We start from the raw sequence: 17,864 nt of genomic DNA on the forward strand, positions 1-17,864 counted from the left end.
GGCTGTCCAAGTTTATAGACAGACTTCAGTCATTCTTCCTGCAATATGAGTTCCGTTCATGAAAACTCAGGAAAGGGACCAGAAGTAATTGTTTGCTTCTTTGGTAGGCCCATATTTTAGGAAGATAAGGGAACTTCAGAGAACAACTTCATCCTGTGCTTTGGGAGAGACAGACGATTAAGAGACAGGGACAGTTGGCCTGGGAAGGTCAGAGAGACATTGAAGCTTCTTCAGTTCAGCATGTCAAAGCACCATATTTTGGGATATCGGTTTCTGAGCCTCAACATCAGCATGCCAGGAACATACTTTTCAGGGTATTATCTTCTGAGCCCCAGCACTAGCTTAAATATTCTCAGTTCTTTCAGCCATGATGGTACATAATTTGAGTTTTGAGTTCTTTCAGTATTCTTGCTGCCAACTTCTGAATGGATCCTCTTTTTATCCCCTTTACAAAGCGGCACCCAGAATGAATAAACCACTTCATGTCTAGTGTAGAATTGTTATCTTCTCCATTCTAGAAACTGGTCTTCCATTAATTCCCTCAAAGTAATTACTTTTTTGGCAACCACATCACACTATTGATTCTTATTATGCATTACTGGGGAAATTATTAAAAATAAAATCTTGGCCGGGTACGGTGGCTCACACCTGTAATCCCAGCACTTTGGGAGGCCAAGGCGGGCAGGTCACGAGGTCAGGAGATCAAGACCATCCTGGCTAACATGGTGAAACCCCGTCTCTACTAAACATACAAAAAATTAGCCAGGCATGGCGGCACATGCCTGTAATCCTAGCTACTTGGGAGGCTGAGGCAGGAGAATCGCTTGAACCCAGAAGGCAGAGGTTGCAGTGGGCCGAGATCATGCCACTGCACTCCAGCCTGGGCGACAGAGCGAGATTCCATCTCAAAAAATAAAAAATAAAATCGCCTGAGGACCCAGAAAAATTCTCCTCATAAATTATAAAAAAGAATGAAATAGGCCAGGCGCAGAGGCTCATGCCTGTTATCCCAGCACTTTGGGAGGCTGAGGTGGGCAGATCACGAGGTCAAGAGATTGAGACCCTCCTGGCCAACATGGTGAAACACCGTCTCTACTAAAAATACAAAAATCAGCTGGGCGTGGTGGCAGGTGCCTGTAGTCCCATCTACTCAGGAGGCTGAGGCAGGAGAATCACTTGAACCCGGGAGGCAGAGGTTGCAGCGAGCCGAGATGGTGCAACTGCACTCCAGCCTGGCAACAGAGACTCTGTCGAAAAAAAAAAAAAAAAAAAAAAAAGACTGGGCACAGTGGCTCACGCCTGTAATCCCAGCACTTTGGAAGGCTGAGGCAGGCGGATCACAAGGTCAGAAGTCAAGACCACGGGGAAACCCCGTCTCTACTAAAAAAAGATTAGCTGGGCACAGTGGTGGGCGCCTGTAGTCCCAGCTACTTGGGAGGCTGAGGCAGAATAATGTCGTGAACCCGGGAGGTGGAGCTTGTAGTAAGCCGAGATCGCGCCACTGCACTCCAGCCTGGGTGACAGAGCAAGACTCCGTCTCAAAAAAAAAAAAAAAAGAACAAAACAGTTTTATTCTTGAATTAGCCTTAAACCAAGACTATGATGCATATCACAGGCCAAGACAGAAATCTCACCCTTTTAAATAGCCAGGCAGATACAATCCATTCATTACATACATGTTAACTGTTTTTACAGATACAATCTATCCATTACATACATGTTAACTGTTTTTACTCTAAGGAAAAATTAAATGTTTTTTTGTTGTTGGGTTTTTGTTTGTTTGTTTTGTTTTTTGACAAGCAGGAAGTTACAACTTAGAGCCAAACACCTACCCAAATTCCCACAGACACAGGAAGACAAGAGGCATCCTTCTTGGTGTTCCATTTCAAAGCGATGGCTCCAAAGCCCTAAAAAAGACATTCCTGGAATGCAGTTTAAAAAGACGGCCATGTCACATGGATACATATGTAACAAACCTGCACATTGTGCACATGTACCCTAAAACCTAAAGTATAATAAAATAAAAAAATAAAAAAATAAAAAAAAAAGACTGCCATGTATCTCAGAGAGACAAATAAAGGATTTGCAGTTGGAAGTTTGCTAAAGGAAATGCTGAAAGAAAAGTTATTGGCAAGAAAAATTCAGTTTTTTTCTATTTGTTTTTACCCTTACAGTTTGTAAGTCAAATAAAACACATAGGTCCCTGTATTATACTGCTATAAATTTCTGTTTTCCTAATCCGTATACATGCATTTGGGTTTTTGGAACCAAGTGTGGGATTTTGCATTTCTCCTTGTTAAACATTGTTGACTGGAATCAGTGTCAAAGTCACAGGTAGGTGGTTTGTAGAATCCATGATTTTCACTTTTGGAATACATACATGAACACTTATAGTCACTTGTGTCACTCTTCTTTTTCTCAGATCCTTAATGATTATAATCAACAGATTATTTTTGAGGGTACTCTGAGCCAAACTTCAGTTTAGTCTGTAGCCATATTCTGCTGTTGATTTGTTCGTTTTCAGGATATCAAATAAAACCTTTATATTTATATATATATATATATATTTTTCTTTTTTTGCAGGGATTGGGTTCATATCCATTGCTGCTAATCTTTTCTTGTAAACATGCTTTCTTATAATCTGCTGTGTAATTGCATTGTACATTTTGTACTTTACTATCCAACGAGCATTTTCCTCCACAGAGAAAACAGAAACCAAGGGTTACAGACTATTACTATTTCTCCTCATCAGAATTACACTTTTGACCTATTTTCCCCCTTTTTCTTGCTCCAAAAATAAACTTTTATCATCCTTGGTATGTCTTCAGCTTCTTCCTGTTTTGTTTTATTTTTCGTTTATTGAAGTCTTCATTCATTTGAGACGTAAGCTTTTCTGACAGTTTCTTTCTCTCCATCTTCATGTTCTTCATGTGTTACAGGCCTCCATTTCAGATTCTTTACACATGATTTGACATCTGAAGGGCACTTCTTGTTTAGTCTTACTGGTTTCCCTAGTAATCTCTCTAGTAGTTTCCCCCTTTTCTTTCTCATCAAGGTTGTGGCATTGTTTTCATTTCCCATTGTGCGAGCTCTGTTCTTTAATACTCTAGAAGGGAGTACCTTAATACATGTCTCTTTATTACCTGAACATTTTAAACTGTATTTCTATCATCTAGAGAAGATGTTCACCTTCTAAGAAACCTAAGGCTGTTTACTGTTTTTTCAAGATTATTATGAATTCCAAGGTATTAATAAATTTGTTTTTATCGTTTTTAGGTCCTTTTTCATGATGATGGTAGTGTAAAAGGAATTGCCACTAACGATGTAGGGATACAAAAGGACGGTGCACCAAAGGTAAACCTTTTTAATAGTTACGTGCTTAAGAAAGTGACAAACAACAGAAAGAACTGTGTGGGCATCAAAGTGAAACCCCATCTCTCCAAAAAAAGAAAACAAAATTAGCTGGGCTTCGTGGTATACACCTGTAGTCCTAGCTACTGTGGAGGCTGAAACAGGAGGATCACTTGAGCCCAGCAGTTCGAGGCTGCAGTGAGTCATAATCATGCCACTTCATTTCAGCTTGGGTGAGTGACAGAGCAAAACCCTGTCTTAAAAAAAAAGAAGAAGAAGAAGAAAGAACCAACTTAGACTCAATGAAGTCTTGCTACAAACTATACATTAATTATATAGGTGTTGGGAGGCCAAGGCAGGTGAATCACTTGAACCCAGGAGTTTGAGAACTTCCTGAGCTACATGGTGAGTCCCTGTCTCTACCAAAAATACAAAATTAGCCAGTCTTACAACCTGGTCTCAAAATAAATAAATAAATAAATAAAAATTTTAAGAATGTCAAAAAATGTGGGTGTTAGAATACAGTAATTAATATGGAATTTTTCTCTCATTAAAAAGTATAGAAGCAACTTTGAGCTAACAATGATTTAGGCAAGTAGTTATAATATGTTTAAAAATTTTTTTAAAGATAATGACATACAAACATAAGTCAAACACATGTCAAAGATTTTATTTCATTTAGTTAAGGAGAGAATCAGTATGATGTTACAACCAGTGCAAGGAGAATTCAAACATATACATATTTATAGGCCATCAATCCACTGCATTAACCAAATACATCAAATGAAAATAGTTTCCACAGTTTTTATTTCTCCACAATTTTCATTTCTTTGGACAAGAATCATTTTGCATTACTATCAGTAGGTAAATAGTGATATACTTTGACATGTTTGTTTTTTTGTTTGTTTGTTTGTTTGTTTTGAGACGGAGTCTCATTCTGTTGCCCAGGCTGGAGTGCAGTGGCGCGATCTTGGCTCACTGAAACCTCTGCCTTCCAGGTTCAAGTAGTTCTCCTGCCTCAGCCTCCTGAGTAGCTGGGATTACAGGCACACGCCACCATGCCTGGCTACTTTTTGTATTTTTAGTAGAGACGGGGTTTTGCCATGTTGGCCAGGCTGGTCTTGAACTCCTGACCTAGTAATCCACCCACCTCGGCCTCCCAAAGTGCTGGGATTACAGGCATGAGCCACCACGCCCGGCCTTTATCACAATATTCTTAAGCACATTGACATGATTTAACATCTTTTGGTAGATATAAAACTGATTCTCCACCTCCCATTTCAAAATATAAACCTGGATAATTTTCAGGTTTTCACATCTTGTATTTTTGAATCTGAAAGCAAAACCATTAGAACATAGAATTCTCACTCTTTGGAAAAGATAAGGAAAAAAATAGCTTGCTGTCCTATAATATGAACAAAACACAAATTAACATCTCAATCAACTAACCTGTCTATTCAGGTTTATTTATTTTCTGATTTCCCAACTAGATTATAAGCTCCCTAAGGATGGAGATCCTGGAGTTATTCCAATGCCTGGCATAATGCCAGGTACATATTAGGTCTTAGTAAATATTTGTCAACTGATAGTTTATCCTCCTCTCTGCCACTCTTGGAATAGAATTAGGAATCTACAGTCTCTTACAGCAGACTTTCTCCTTCTCATATTTCCTGCTTTAAAAGCAAATAGCGGCCTGTCGCATTGGCTCACGCCTGTAATCCCAGCACTTTGGGAGGCTGAGGCAGGCAGATCACGAGGTCAGGAGATAGAGACCATCCTGGCTAACACGGTGAAACCCCGTCCCTACTAAAAAAAAAAAAAACAAAAAAATTAGCTGGGCATAGTGGCGCACGCCTGTAATCCCAGCTATTCGGGAGGCTGAGGCAGGAGAATGGCGTGAACCCAGGAGGCGGAGCTTGCAGTGAGCCGAGATCACTCCACTGCACTCCAGCCTGGGCTACAGAGCGAGACTCCCTCTCAAAAAAAAAAAAGCAAATGGCAAATCCTGTTTGGGACTCCTAGTGGTTTAACTGGCCACATCAGAATCATGTGACATCTTGGGGCTCAGCCTGTCCTGCAGGAAGGCCTAAGAAGCTGTTTCTTAACAAGCCTCCAGGGATTCCGATGCATAGCCAGGTTTGTAAAGAACTGTTATCTCATACTGCTTCTCAGTAAAAGAATATGGTTTTTCATATATTATGGTTATTTTCTATATTATGACTAATTATAAATTATATTTTAGTCTAAATATTTTTGTATTTTATAACAAAATTGAAGCACACAAATTCTACCATTCTGATATTTCATTTTTGTGTGTTCTCATTTGTTCAAATATGGGCTTATTTCAGGTGGCAGAGGTTGCAGTGAGCCGCAATCGCGCCACTGCACTCCAGCCTGGGCGACAGAGTGAGACTCCGTCTGAAAAAAAAAAATATATATATATATGGTTTTTAACTTTATGCTTTGCATTTGTAAAAACGTTTATATTTTGTATATTGTATTTATACAGATCTAATAGCATAGAAGAGTACAATGGAGTCTTAGTAATTTGAGCCCCAAAATCTAAGTTTTTAAAAACAGTACTACCACAAGATTAGAGTGGGGAAAATCAAAGATTCTGTTTAATGTGTTGTTCCACTCTCTATTTAACCCACTGTAGCTAGGCTTTCTCCCTGCCATTTCACTGAAACAGCTCTTGTTAGAGTCACAAATACCCCCATTTTGCCAATCTGGTGGACAGGTCTCTGTTTTCCCTTACTTGACCTTCTAGTGGGTAGCACTTGACACAGTTGGATTATGTTTTCCTTCTTGAAACACTTTTTTGACTTGGCTCTCTTACAGCCTTCTCTTGGTTCCTATCTCCAATATGCATCTTATTATAAGAATTCTGATTTGGACATTTTTAAGTTACAGAGGTTAAGTAACTTGGCTGGGGTCAGACAGCTGGTAAGTAGTGGGGCTGGGATTTGAATACAGGCAGTGTGGCTCCACGGCCTGTCCCTTGAACACTAAAGGGCATGTTACCTCTAAGAAGAAACAGAAATATGTTAATTAATATTCTAGTTCATACAGATTGAATTGTTTTATAAGTAGTGCTGGGGAAACTGTCCATCTGGAAGCAAATAGAGTTGGACCCCGGTTTGCTGGTTGTTTCTTTCTGGTGATTTAAAGATCTAAAACAATACAAATCAGAAATCTAAGAGATGACAGTTAACAATCTAGGGGTAGGGTAAGCCACCCTATGGCAACAAGATACTAAAAACCTGTAAAAAACAGACAAACCTTTTTTAACTTAATATATAAAAGTTAAACACTTCTTTATACCAAAATATACTATAAAGTCTGTAAATGTTTGACTATCTGTAATATCAAGGAACACTTAAACGTCGACAAGAAAAAAGACAACACATTGGAAAAATGGGTAGAATCTAAAAAATTAACAATTCATAGAAGAACAACTCCAGTGACCACTAATCATAAGTAAAGATACTTAAATATGTTTTTTTCAGAGTCCAGAGGTTAAATGTCATTTCTTCAAAGAGGACTTTCCTGTTCACTCAATCTAGAATAGCTGGCTTCTATTATTCTCCCTTGTAATACCCTCTGCTCTCTTTCATAGCACTTAAACAATTTGTAATTATATACTCATGTATTCATTTAATGTCTGTCTCTATGGCTAGTCCAAAGAAAAGGAACATATCTTTTTTTAATTCATCCATGTATTCCCAATGCCTAGCACAGAACCTGGCACATTGTAGGTATTCATTCACTATTTCTTGAATCAAAAAGAAAAGATGCTCAAAATAGTAATCAGGGAAATGCAAATTAAAATAGTATTGAGGGCCAGGCACCGTGGCTCACGCCTGTAATCCCAGCACCTTGGGAGGCCAAGGTGGGTGGATCATCTGAGGTCAGGAGTTCGACACCAGCCTGGCCAACATGGTGAAACTCCGTCTCTACTAAAAATACAAAAAATTAGCTGGGCTTGGTGGCAGGTACCTGTAATCCCAGCTACTCAGCAGGCTGAGGCAGGAGCATTGCTTGAACCCTGGAGGCAGAGGTTGCAGTGAGCCGAGATCGTGCCATTGCACTCCAGCCTGGGCAACAAGAGCACAACTCTGTCTCAAAAAAAAAAAAAAAAAATTAAAAAATTAAAATAAAATAGTAGTGAGTTATCACACTTGATACACTAGCAAAAATGTAAAAGGAACAGTTACATCTGTCACTAACTGTACTATAGGGAAAGGGTCTTATATACTACTGATGGAAATATATTCATTGCTTCAGGCTTTTTAGAAAGTAATATGATAATATCAATTTAAAAAAATAGATGTACCCTTCGATCTAAGAGGGCCACTCCTAGGAATCTATCTTACAGGAATAAAAGCACCAATATTGTACATGTATATGGGTGTCCCTTGGTGTGCATGGTAGAGTGGCTCCAGGACCCCCCAAGTATACCAAAATTCATGCATACTCAAGTCCCAAGGTTAGCCCTGCAGAACTCGCATATATGAAAAATCGGTCTTCCAAATACTCGGGTTTCACATCTGATGAATATTGTATTTTCAATCCTTAGTTGGTTAAAAATAAATCCTTGTATATGTGAACCCACACAGTTCAAACCCATCTTGTTCAAGGGTCAGCTCTATATTAAATATATATTCAAGAGTGTTTATATCTTATAACATTGTTTATGTTCATGCATAAGCTGGAAACAGTGAATGGCTATTATCCATTGGCAGAGGAGCTGGATACTCTATCCTGTCTCTCTACATGGACTACTACCTAGCCATTAAAGAGAAGGATTTGAGCTCTACAGTGACTTGAAAAGATTTCCATGAGGTATTTTAAGTGAGAAGAGTAAGATTATATGATTCTATATATTATATATTTACTATGTGATTCTTTATAATATTATACATTTGCACTGTCTCTTCTACATCTGAATCATAGTTCAATTTGAATCTGACCAGAATGTGAATGTATTTTAAATTGTCAAATGTTGCCATTTAACATGTTTTTGCTTTTCAGGCAACATTTGAGAGAGGACTGGAACTACATGCTAAAGTCACAATTTTTGCAGAAGGTTGCCATGGACATCTAGCCAAGCAACTATATAAGAAGTTTGATTTGAGAGCAAATTGTGAACCTCAAACCTACGGGATTGGACTGAAGGAGGTATCCTGGTTTATTTCTGTAATTTTAATTTTGGGAAAGATGGAATTTAAATTTATTTGTATTATCAGGTAGTTTATAATACTGATTTAATTTTAGTTATATTTTTTCATTGTCTTGAAATGTTCATTATGACTAAAACTATTTGGGATATTTTTCAAGGGGCTAGAAGATATTACTGATCAAATTCTCTTACTGGTTAAGTTAGTTTTACATGTTGGAATTGTTGTATCAAGTATTGCTTGAAGTGAATCTTGAACTTGTGAATATTTGAATCTTTTTTTCTTTTTCATTGTAATGCCATCTGCCCTGTTAGGATTGTTCTTGTTATCCATATGCTGTTTGTAGGATGACCACATCCTACAAAGAATTATTTTTTCAAAATTGTAATATGAAGATAATTTTCTTTATGAAAGACACACTCAGCCATAGTATATTAATCTGCAACCTAAAATTTAATTAGGTTATGTATTGTACATTTTCTCAATTTACCCATTCTCTAGTCTTATTTTCCCAAATCCTAGGCTTATTAGAATGTAAATGTAAAATTTTCATTATAACCCTTTTGTTTAAATATTTTTGTGGAGTTAGCAGTGGTGGCCCACACCCATAACGCCAGCATTTTGAGAGGCCAAGGCAAGATGATTGCTTGGGTCCAGGAGTTCAAGACCTGCCTGGGCAACGTAGTGTCATCTATACTAAAAATTTAAAAATTAGCCAGGTGTGGTGGTGCACACCTGTAGTCCCAGCTACTCTGGAGGCTGAAGCAGGAGAACCACTTCACTCCAAGAGATCAAGACTGCAGTGACCTGTGATCATACCACTGCACCCTAGCCTGGGTGACAGAGTGAGATCCTATCTCTAAAAAAATTAAAAATATAGTAATTAACAACAAAAAATTTATTTTAGGTTAAATCTCAGAAAGGTTCAAAGTCTATATAAAACTAGATTCATTGTGAATAAGGGTTTGTTTTGATAGATTGCATATGTCTGATTACATGTAATATTATCTGACTTAGATAATATTTCAGATAGAAATTGTTCAGAATTTAAAATTTACCAGTCTGAAAAGAGGGTGAACAATTTATTTCAATTGTGGGGGGCAGGGTAGAGGGAATACATTTCTTTGTTGGAGAATACATGTCTATTATGAAGAGACCTTAAGTGTACAGCTACATTAATTTTTACATGGTGAACATACCCATGTGGCTGTCACCCAGATGAAGATAGAGAACACTACCAGCACCACAGAACTTTCCCTCAGCCTTTCAGTAGGATTTCCTAATTTGCTATAATTGTATAAAAGTCTTTACCAATTTGAGAATCTATTTAATGTCTTAAAGAGTTCATAAGTTTTCTGACCTGTCTCTTTACTCTGACTGATGCTGCACTTTGATATAATTTTCTTTGATATTCAAGGTGATCCACCTGTATTCTTTAGTATTATTATTTTTTTTTTTTTTTGAGACTGAGTCATGCTCCATCACCCAGGCTGGAGTGCAGTGGCATGATCTCAGCTCACCGCAACCTCTGCCTCCCGGGTTCAAGCAATTCTCATGCCTCAGCCTCCTGAGTAGCTGGGATTACAGGCGTCCGCCACCATGCCCAGCTAATTTTTGTAGTTTTAGTAGAGACAGGGTTTTACCATGTTGGCCAGGATAGTCTCAAACTCCTGACCTCAAGTGATTTGCCCACCTCAGCCTCCCAAAGTGCTAGGATTGCAGGCGTGAGCCACTGTGCCCAGCCTTCTTTGATATTTGAGGTAATTTTGTTGTATTCTTATATTACAGTTTTTCACTTGTAATTTTCATAAATAAGACATTAAACCTGGCAAGTTTTATGCATTGTGGTGACATAAAAACATTTTTAAAATACTGCAGGACTTTTTTGTTTGTTTGTTTTTGTTTTTTTTTTAGTTATGGGTTATTGATGAAAAGAACTGGAAACCTGGGAGAGTAGATCACACTGTTGGTTGGCCCTTGGACAGACATACCTATGGAGGATCTTTCCTCTATCATTTGAATGAAGGTGAACCCCTAGTAGCTCTTGGTCTTGTGGTAAGTTATATTCCCATTAGGGAAAATTCTACTGCTAGAGTTATATTTCCATCAGTGTTATAAAATAAGGGTTTTGAATCTGAAGACTGTAAAATGCTTTTTATTTAAAGCTTACTTTCTAATTTTATCAATATATAAAGTGCTTATGGCTGCTGTGTCATTAAGTCTACTAAACACAGGTAGCAGTAGTAATAGTAGCTGCTACACTCCAGGCACTGTGCTGGATGCTTTTCTGAGATTTCTAAGTAAGTTTCATAATAACTGTGAAATAGGTATATCTTCATTTTACAGATGAGAAAACTAAGTCCAAATACGTTAAAACAACTTACCCATATACACCCATTAAATAACAGGCAGAAATGCCTGACCTTGTCTGACCTCAAATCCCATTTCCACTGTGGCATGCTACCACTGAAAATGAAATCAGCACTAGGTTTGAACTTAGAACTTTTTAAAAATACCAGCAGTTTCTCCTTTTTTGGCCTCCTACACATCTTTGCAGTAAATTACATGTTGAACATTACAAAGAATGGAAAAATTAGTTTCTGTACCTTGCAATTGGTGGCAGCTTTATAGTTTAGTGCCATGATTAGACCTCCATATGATACATTGTTAAATTTATGTGTTACTGGTGTTTTTTGACCCCCCAGTCAAATGTTCATCCCATCACCTTTGGATATTTATTCCTGTGACTTAATTGTATCAAAGGAAAAAGATGTGGTTAATTTTAACACTTTGGTAATGCATTATAAAATGTAACCTTCTATATTTCTTTTCCTCTTTTTTTCTAAGTGTAGTTTCCATCCTTTTTCTTTATTTTTTCCCCAGTCATACTGTAGTATAGATTATTAGTTTCTTTCAAATTGGTATTGATTAATGTATAATAAATCATTACAGCTCCTTTCATAGAAACATAATCTGAGATGCTTACCTACAGATATTGTTCTAATTTGTTTTTTTGTTGTTCATTTTTATTTTCTAATCTCATGATAGATTATGTTTTTCTAATTTGGACTTTGAGTTCCAGAGCACAAGGATTTGTTAGTATGTTCTAAATTTTCATAATTTTGATGATAATAAACACATGCTATCCTTTTCTTTACCTTTTCTTTTCCAAACAGATTTTATACAATTTTTAATTTACATTTGGATTACTGCACATAGTGCTCCAAATACTTTTGAGTACAAGAAATTTAACGTACATGTTTTCTGATAAACATGGCTCACATTTTAGCTGATTTAATTTGAAATAAAAATGTCTAATTTAATATAAATGTAAATTTTTAAGGTTGGTCTAGACTATCAGAATCCATACCTGAGTCCATTTAGAGAGTTCCAGAGGTGGAAACACCATCCTAGCATTCGGCCAACCTTGGAAGGTGGAAAAAGGATTGCATACGGAGCCAGAGCTCTCAATGAAGGTGGCTTTCAGGTAACTCTTCCAACTTTTATTTTCCTTGTTTCTGTATTATAAATTCAGAATTGAACATATAACAAATTTAGATAAAGAATAAAAACAATATTGGAACAAGAAAAGTATGTAGCATTTCTAAAACTGTGTCACACAGTACTTCAATTACACCATGAATTTAGTTTTAAGAATATATTAGGCTGGGCACAGTGGCTCATACCTGTAATCCCAGCACTTTGGAAGGCCGAGTTGGGCAGTCTGCCTGGGCAACATGGCGAAACCCCATTTCTACAAAAAATAGAAAGATTAGCCAGGCGTGGTGACGAGCGCCTGTGGTCCCAGCTACTCAGGAGGCTGAGACAGGAGAATCACTTGAGCCTAGGAGGTGGAGGTTGCAGTGAGCCAAGATTGTGCCACTACACTCCAGCCTGAGCAGCAGAGTAAGACTCCATCTCAAAAACAAAAACAAAAAATAATATATTGATCTCTGGAGATAAATTCATGGACATTTTGTTTGTTGTTTTAACCAGAAAATAAAAACTGTAATCTACAATATCTCTCTTTATTCCTTAACTGCCAGAAAACTCAAAGACAAATTTAGTTTTCAGCAAACATAATTCATTCATTCCAACTACCTAGTAACATTCATGCCTTTTAGGTTACCTCTGTTAAGCTTTTACCTTAATTGTCCTATTTTTATATACATTCAAAATCTTCTCAAATATAATGTATTCAGTCTGTATTAAACAATGAAATAAGACCTAGTAGCTAATTGTCATAAAAGCTGTTAATACTGTTGGAGAAATGTTATCATACAGGTAAGATGATCTAAAAATCTGCTCTAAAGCTTGTAGCAAATTATTTGGAGCAAGTTCTTTAACTTTGGCCTTAAGAGATCATCTGTAAAATAAATATGATCCCTGTGTCTCTAATATTCTAGGAATCTAGTACTATCTTAGAAATTGGATTTCTTTATAAAACTTATTATAAAAGTAACAGATAATAGGAAAATTTGGGGAGGAGAAATTGACTTATCTTTAAAAGTGAGGTTCTAAATACTTTATTACTCTAATAGTATTTCATAAACTCAAAACCATAGCTACATTATAAACATAATCACTAGAATCTTAAAATAATGCTGTCCCCAAAGTCTGTCATGAGATTACTTCTCATGAGATTGTTTTTGTTTCTAGAGTAGTAATTCATTTGGTAGAAATATGTATTGAATTACATAACTGTATTCAAGCCTATTAAACTCTTAAAAATAATGTCCATAATAGTTACTGTCAATCTAACCCTACTCTGTAATTTATAAAGGTTTCAGTATATTCAATAGTACACACAGATTTTTACTGAAAACCATGTACCTTGTGTACTTAAGCATGTCAAACATGTCAAATGATTTGCAAATCGACAGGAGATGACTCTCCCCTCCCCCCATCACACACACACACACATACACACCACACAACACACACACACACACACTTTTCACACACTTTTCACCTGAATTTTCTGATTTCATTGGCCAGAGATTCAGAAACTTATTTCCAGTTAAGGTCTTGAAGACCTTAAGAGGCAACAAAGACTACACTTTCAGGGATCATTTCTGTAGTTCAATACTAGAGAGGTTTCTCTGAAGGTGTAGCAAGCACCAGAAACCACGAGGAGAGCGCAGTATTTTCTCCCAAGCGTGATGCCGCCCGGCTCTTGATGCTGCTTTGCTCAGCTGCCATTCGGCATTGATGATTGTTTTATCCTTCCTTAGGGAGAGTGAGAGGGAAAGGATGCAGTCCAAGTGGCTCCCATTTAGGTAAAGAAAAAGAAGAGGCAACAATTTGAAACATTCAGTTTTGTTTATTTTGAGCTAACAAATACTGCCTTTTTTCTCCTTCTTCAGCTGACTATACCAAAACTCATCTTCCCCTAGTGGGTTTCTAATTACTTGTAGCCCTAGTTTAATGAATGTCCCAAACAAGGTGCGTAGCTGCTAGTAACCCACCCCACACAAGGTAGGATCCTTCTAGAACTTAAACACATACATTTTCCTTGGGCATAATATTTTTATTCTTAGGATTTAAGCACCTATTTTGGAAGAACTTGCACTCATAGTTTATATCCTTTTATTAAATTTCACATTCTTCTGGTTCTTGAATCAAACTTGGTGTCAACAAAGCCACAGCCTTATTTGAGAAAAGCATTGTCATCATCTAAGTCCCTAATCTTTATCTGTTTTCAGCTAGTAGCACTCCAGATAGCACCTCCTCCCCATTGTCTGCTCTGTGGTCCTGATTTAATGCTCTTTTATCTAAGTGGTCCTAATCCTGAGTTTGGTCTGAGAACCACAGTCATAAATTAATTCCCCACATATACTGTGAAAGGACCTGGGCCCTGATCCTTCTCTCTTACCAGCATTCCTTCTGCCCCCTAGTTTTGCTTTTCACCACTATTCCCTCACGGAATTCTATCATTGATGAGAGCTGTGGCGACAGAGTGCTCACCATGTCTCTTTTGCAGTTGATGTCAATAGTTTTCTTATTAACTCCCTCCTGAGTCCCTCTTACTACCATCAGCCAAATGTACCACTCACCATTTTCTCAACAAAGACCCCATGGCTTACTTTAGGAAATCCTCAGAGAAGAAAAAAATACAGAATGTGGAAAGAACAACGCTGCTTGGCTCTTCTTTTCAAACTATAAGAGTACATTTTCCCATGCAAACAATCCATAGTTCAGTTGCTATACTGTGGGCTACATATAGACATTTATTGTCTAAGCTGAAAAATATCCCACCCTTTATTATATTTTTTTAATCAGAAATGTATACTAAGGTCCAAAGAATTGTCTTTATCTATTTTATTTTGGAAATTCAGCTTGTCCTTAATCAAAATCTATTGTTTAGGGTAGTAGCTAGTTGCAGTGGTGCCATGATTAGAGCATAGGTTTCTATCCCTAGCTGTCAAAGTAAAATAAAGAGGGTGTATAGTATCCTTTGTAAGTCTTGTATTACCCCGAATGCATGTAAAAGCAAATTACAGTTGTTTTTTTTTTTTTATATGCCCTTTGAAATTTTCAGGTCCACTTAATTTTGGGGGAAGAGAGGATACAATGTGATATTTCCATACATGTGTATAATGTTTAATGATCAAATCAGGGTAATTAGTATACCCATCAGCTCAAACCTTTATCATTTCTTTGTGTTGGTAATATTTAAAATCTTTTCTTCTAGGTATTGGAAAAAAAATAACAAATTATTCTTTATTATAGTCACTCTACAGTGCTATAGAACAATAGAACTTATTCCTCCTATCTAGCTGTATTTCTGTATCCATTAACCAATCTCTCCGTATCCCGCCCCCACGCCCCGCATCCCTTTCTACCATTCCCCTCCTCTAGTAGCCACTGTTCTACTCTCCACTTCCATAAGATCAACTTTTTAAGTTTCCATATATGAGTGAGAACATAGGGTGTTTATCTTTCTGTGCTTGACTGACTTAACATGTCTTCCAGGCTCATCCATGTTGTCACAGATGACAATATTTCATTTGTTCTTCCGGCTGAATAGTATTCCATTGTGTGTATATATATACCATGTTTTCTTGATCCATTCATCTGTTGATGAAAACTTAGTTTGATTCCGTATCTTGGCAATTATTGTGAATACTGCTGCAATAAATATGAGAGTGCAGGTATCTCTTCCACATACTGACTTGCTTTCTTTTGGATATATACCCAATAGTGGGATTGCTGGGTCATATGGGTAGTTCTATTTGTAGCTTTTTTAGGAACCGCTATACTGTTTTCCATAATGGTTGTACTAATTTACATCCCACCAACACTGTGTGAGTTTTCTTTTTCCCACATCCTCACCAGTATATTTTTTGTCTTTTTGATAATAGCCATTCTAACTAGGGTGAAATGATATCTCATTGTGGTTTTGATTTCCAAGCAAATCACAATTTAGATAACAGCATTCAGGTTTAGAGAATATTTTAACTATGACATGGATATGTATAAATAAAACATTCTATTTAAAACATATTGATGCTTCAGTCCTAAATCTGTCCCATGTGGATCAGTTATGAGGATGGAAAAAGAAGAACTCTCACAGAAAAATAGTAATAGTCCTAATCCTCACTCTTAGAGCAGGAAGAAGAAAACTGCCCTTGCTCTGTTTTATTCCTTTGCTCAATTCATTTTCATGTATTTATTTTTCAACCTTTCCCTACAGCTCTAGAATACTTTAAGACTGATTTGGAGTATTCTGTTGTTCTTGTTTAATTTGAGCTAACAAATGTATTCTGAATCTTTCTTTCCTCAGTCTATACCAAAACTCACCTTTCCTGGTGGTTTACTAATTGGTTGTAGTCCTGGTTTTATGAATGTTCCCAAGATCAAAGGTACTCACACAGCAATGAAAAGTGGAATTTTAGCAGCAGAATCTATTTTTAATCAACTAACTAGTGAAAATCTCCAATCAAAGACAATAGGTAAGAAATTCCTGTGTAAAGTATAAAAAAGAAAATTGCTGGGTTATGTGTATTTCAATTGACATTAAAAGATTTGTATTGCATCTGTCACTTTATAGAAAGTATTAAGAAGCATGCTATGCAAATAAAACTACATGACTTATTCTCAATAATTACAGTCAGTGATTTTTTACTATAATGTTCTGTTTTATTCACATCAAAAAAGTAGAAAATTACCAGTGGTAGCCAGGCACGGTGGCTCACGCCTGTAATCCCAGCACTTTGGTAGGCTGAGGCGGGTGGATCATCTGAAGTCAGGAGCTCGAGACTAGCCTGGCCCACATAGTGAAACCCCATCTCTACTAAAAATACAAAAAAATTAGCTGGGTGTGGTGGCGGGTGCCTGTAATCCCAGCTACTTGGGAGGCTGAGGCAGAAGAATCACTTGAACCCGGGTGGTGGAGGTTGCAGTGAGCTGAGATTGTGCCATTGCACTCCAGCCTGGGCAACAAGAGCAAAACTCCATCCCCCACACACAAGAAAGAAAAGAACCAGTGGTGTCCCACCTAGTTAGAAACTATTACAAATATGACAGTACTGCATTTATATTGCATACATGTAATACACACAATTAAGATACCTCCCAAATACTTAAGTATCAATAGAACGAATACCTTTACAAAAGGCAGAATTTAGCTACGTATTCTTTAGCAAGCTTTGTAAATATAAGCCTATGACTCTTCTGCTGTGGTGGAGAGAACCAGCCAGCACTTATACCTCCGTAAAGCTTTAATCTAAAAAGACCCTTTACCAACTCCAGCCACACTGGCCTCTTTACAGTTCCCGGAACATGCCAAGCACTCCCACCTCATGGTCTTTGCTCACGGCTGGCTCCTTTGTTCTCTTTCCCTGTTTAAATAGCACTCACAGTGGCCCTGCCTTGACCACACCAATTAACGCACAACCCGAGTTCCCCCTGCATGGCCTTTTCTAGCACATTTTCCACCTTTTGGTACATTATATTATTTACTTATTTATCAACTTTTTGTCTTCTGCCACTTGGATGAAAACTCCGATACTAGAGGTGTTGCTTACTGTGAATCCTACACACCTGGCATACGGTAGCGACGCCACAGATATTTGATAAATGAGTCTTAATTCTTAGAATCCCCAGTAAATGTTCCTCTAGTTAGAGGTATGTAACCAGGTTATGCCTTCAAATCTTTGTAGGAATGGAGGCCTAGCGTGGGAAGATGAAGTGGAAAACAGAAAGGGCAAAGGGCACTTCAGGGAGAATGGAATAGCCAAGATGGAGTGCAGTGGCTGGGTAGAAGTTTTTTTCTAATTTTCTTGTCAAGTATCATTCCTTGTTGGACCACCAGCCGTACTTGAACTGTAT

General features: G+C 37.4%; 1 protein-coding gene and 1 non-coding gene across 3 annotated transcripts in view; both read left to right on the forward strand.

Moving 5' to 3' along the window:
• The window catches only part of ETFDH (electron transfer flavoprotein dehydrogenase), a 36,948-nt gene that overhangs the window by 15,377 nt on the left and 3,707 nt on the right, over window positions 1-17,864 (forward strand). For both annotated transcript variants that reach the window (XM_030816273.1, XM_003257906.4), the window contains 5 exons: window positions 3,277-3,354; window positions 8,386-8,532; window positions 10,446-10,586; window positions 11,875-12,018; window positions 16,318-16,486. In XM_030816273.1, the coding sequence (XP_030672133.1) occupies window positions 3,277-3,354; window positions 8,386-8,532; window positions 10,446-10,586; window positions 11,875-12,018; window positions 16,318-16,486 (679 nt within the window). The remainder of the gene's footprint in view (window positions 1-3,276; window positions 3,355-8,385; window positions 8,533-10,445; window positions 10,587-11,874; window positions 12,019-16,317; window positions 16,487-17,864) is intronic.
• On the forward strand, window positions 13,582-13,800 carry LOC115836207. Its single transcript, XR_004031181.1, has one exon. It is a non-coding gene; the product is annotated as a small nucleolar RNA U3 (small nucleolar RNA).

This window comes from Nomascus leucogenys, chromosome 7b (assembly GCF_006542625.1).
Source record: "Nomascus leucogenys isolate Asia chromosome 7b, Asia_NLE_v1, whole genome shotgun sequence".
In the NCBI taxonomy this organism is placed as follows: Eukaryota; Metazoa; Chordata; class Mammalia; order Primates; family Hylobatidae; genus Nomascus; species Nomascus leucogenys.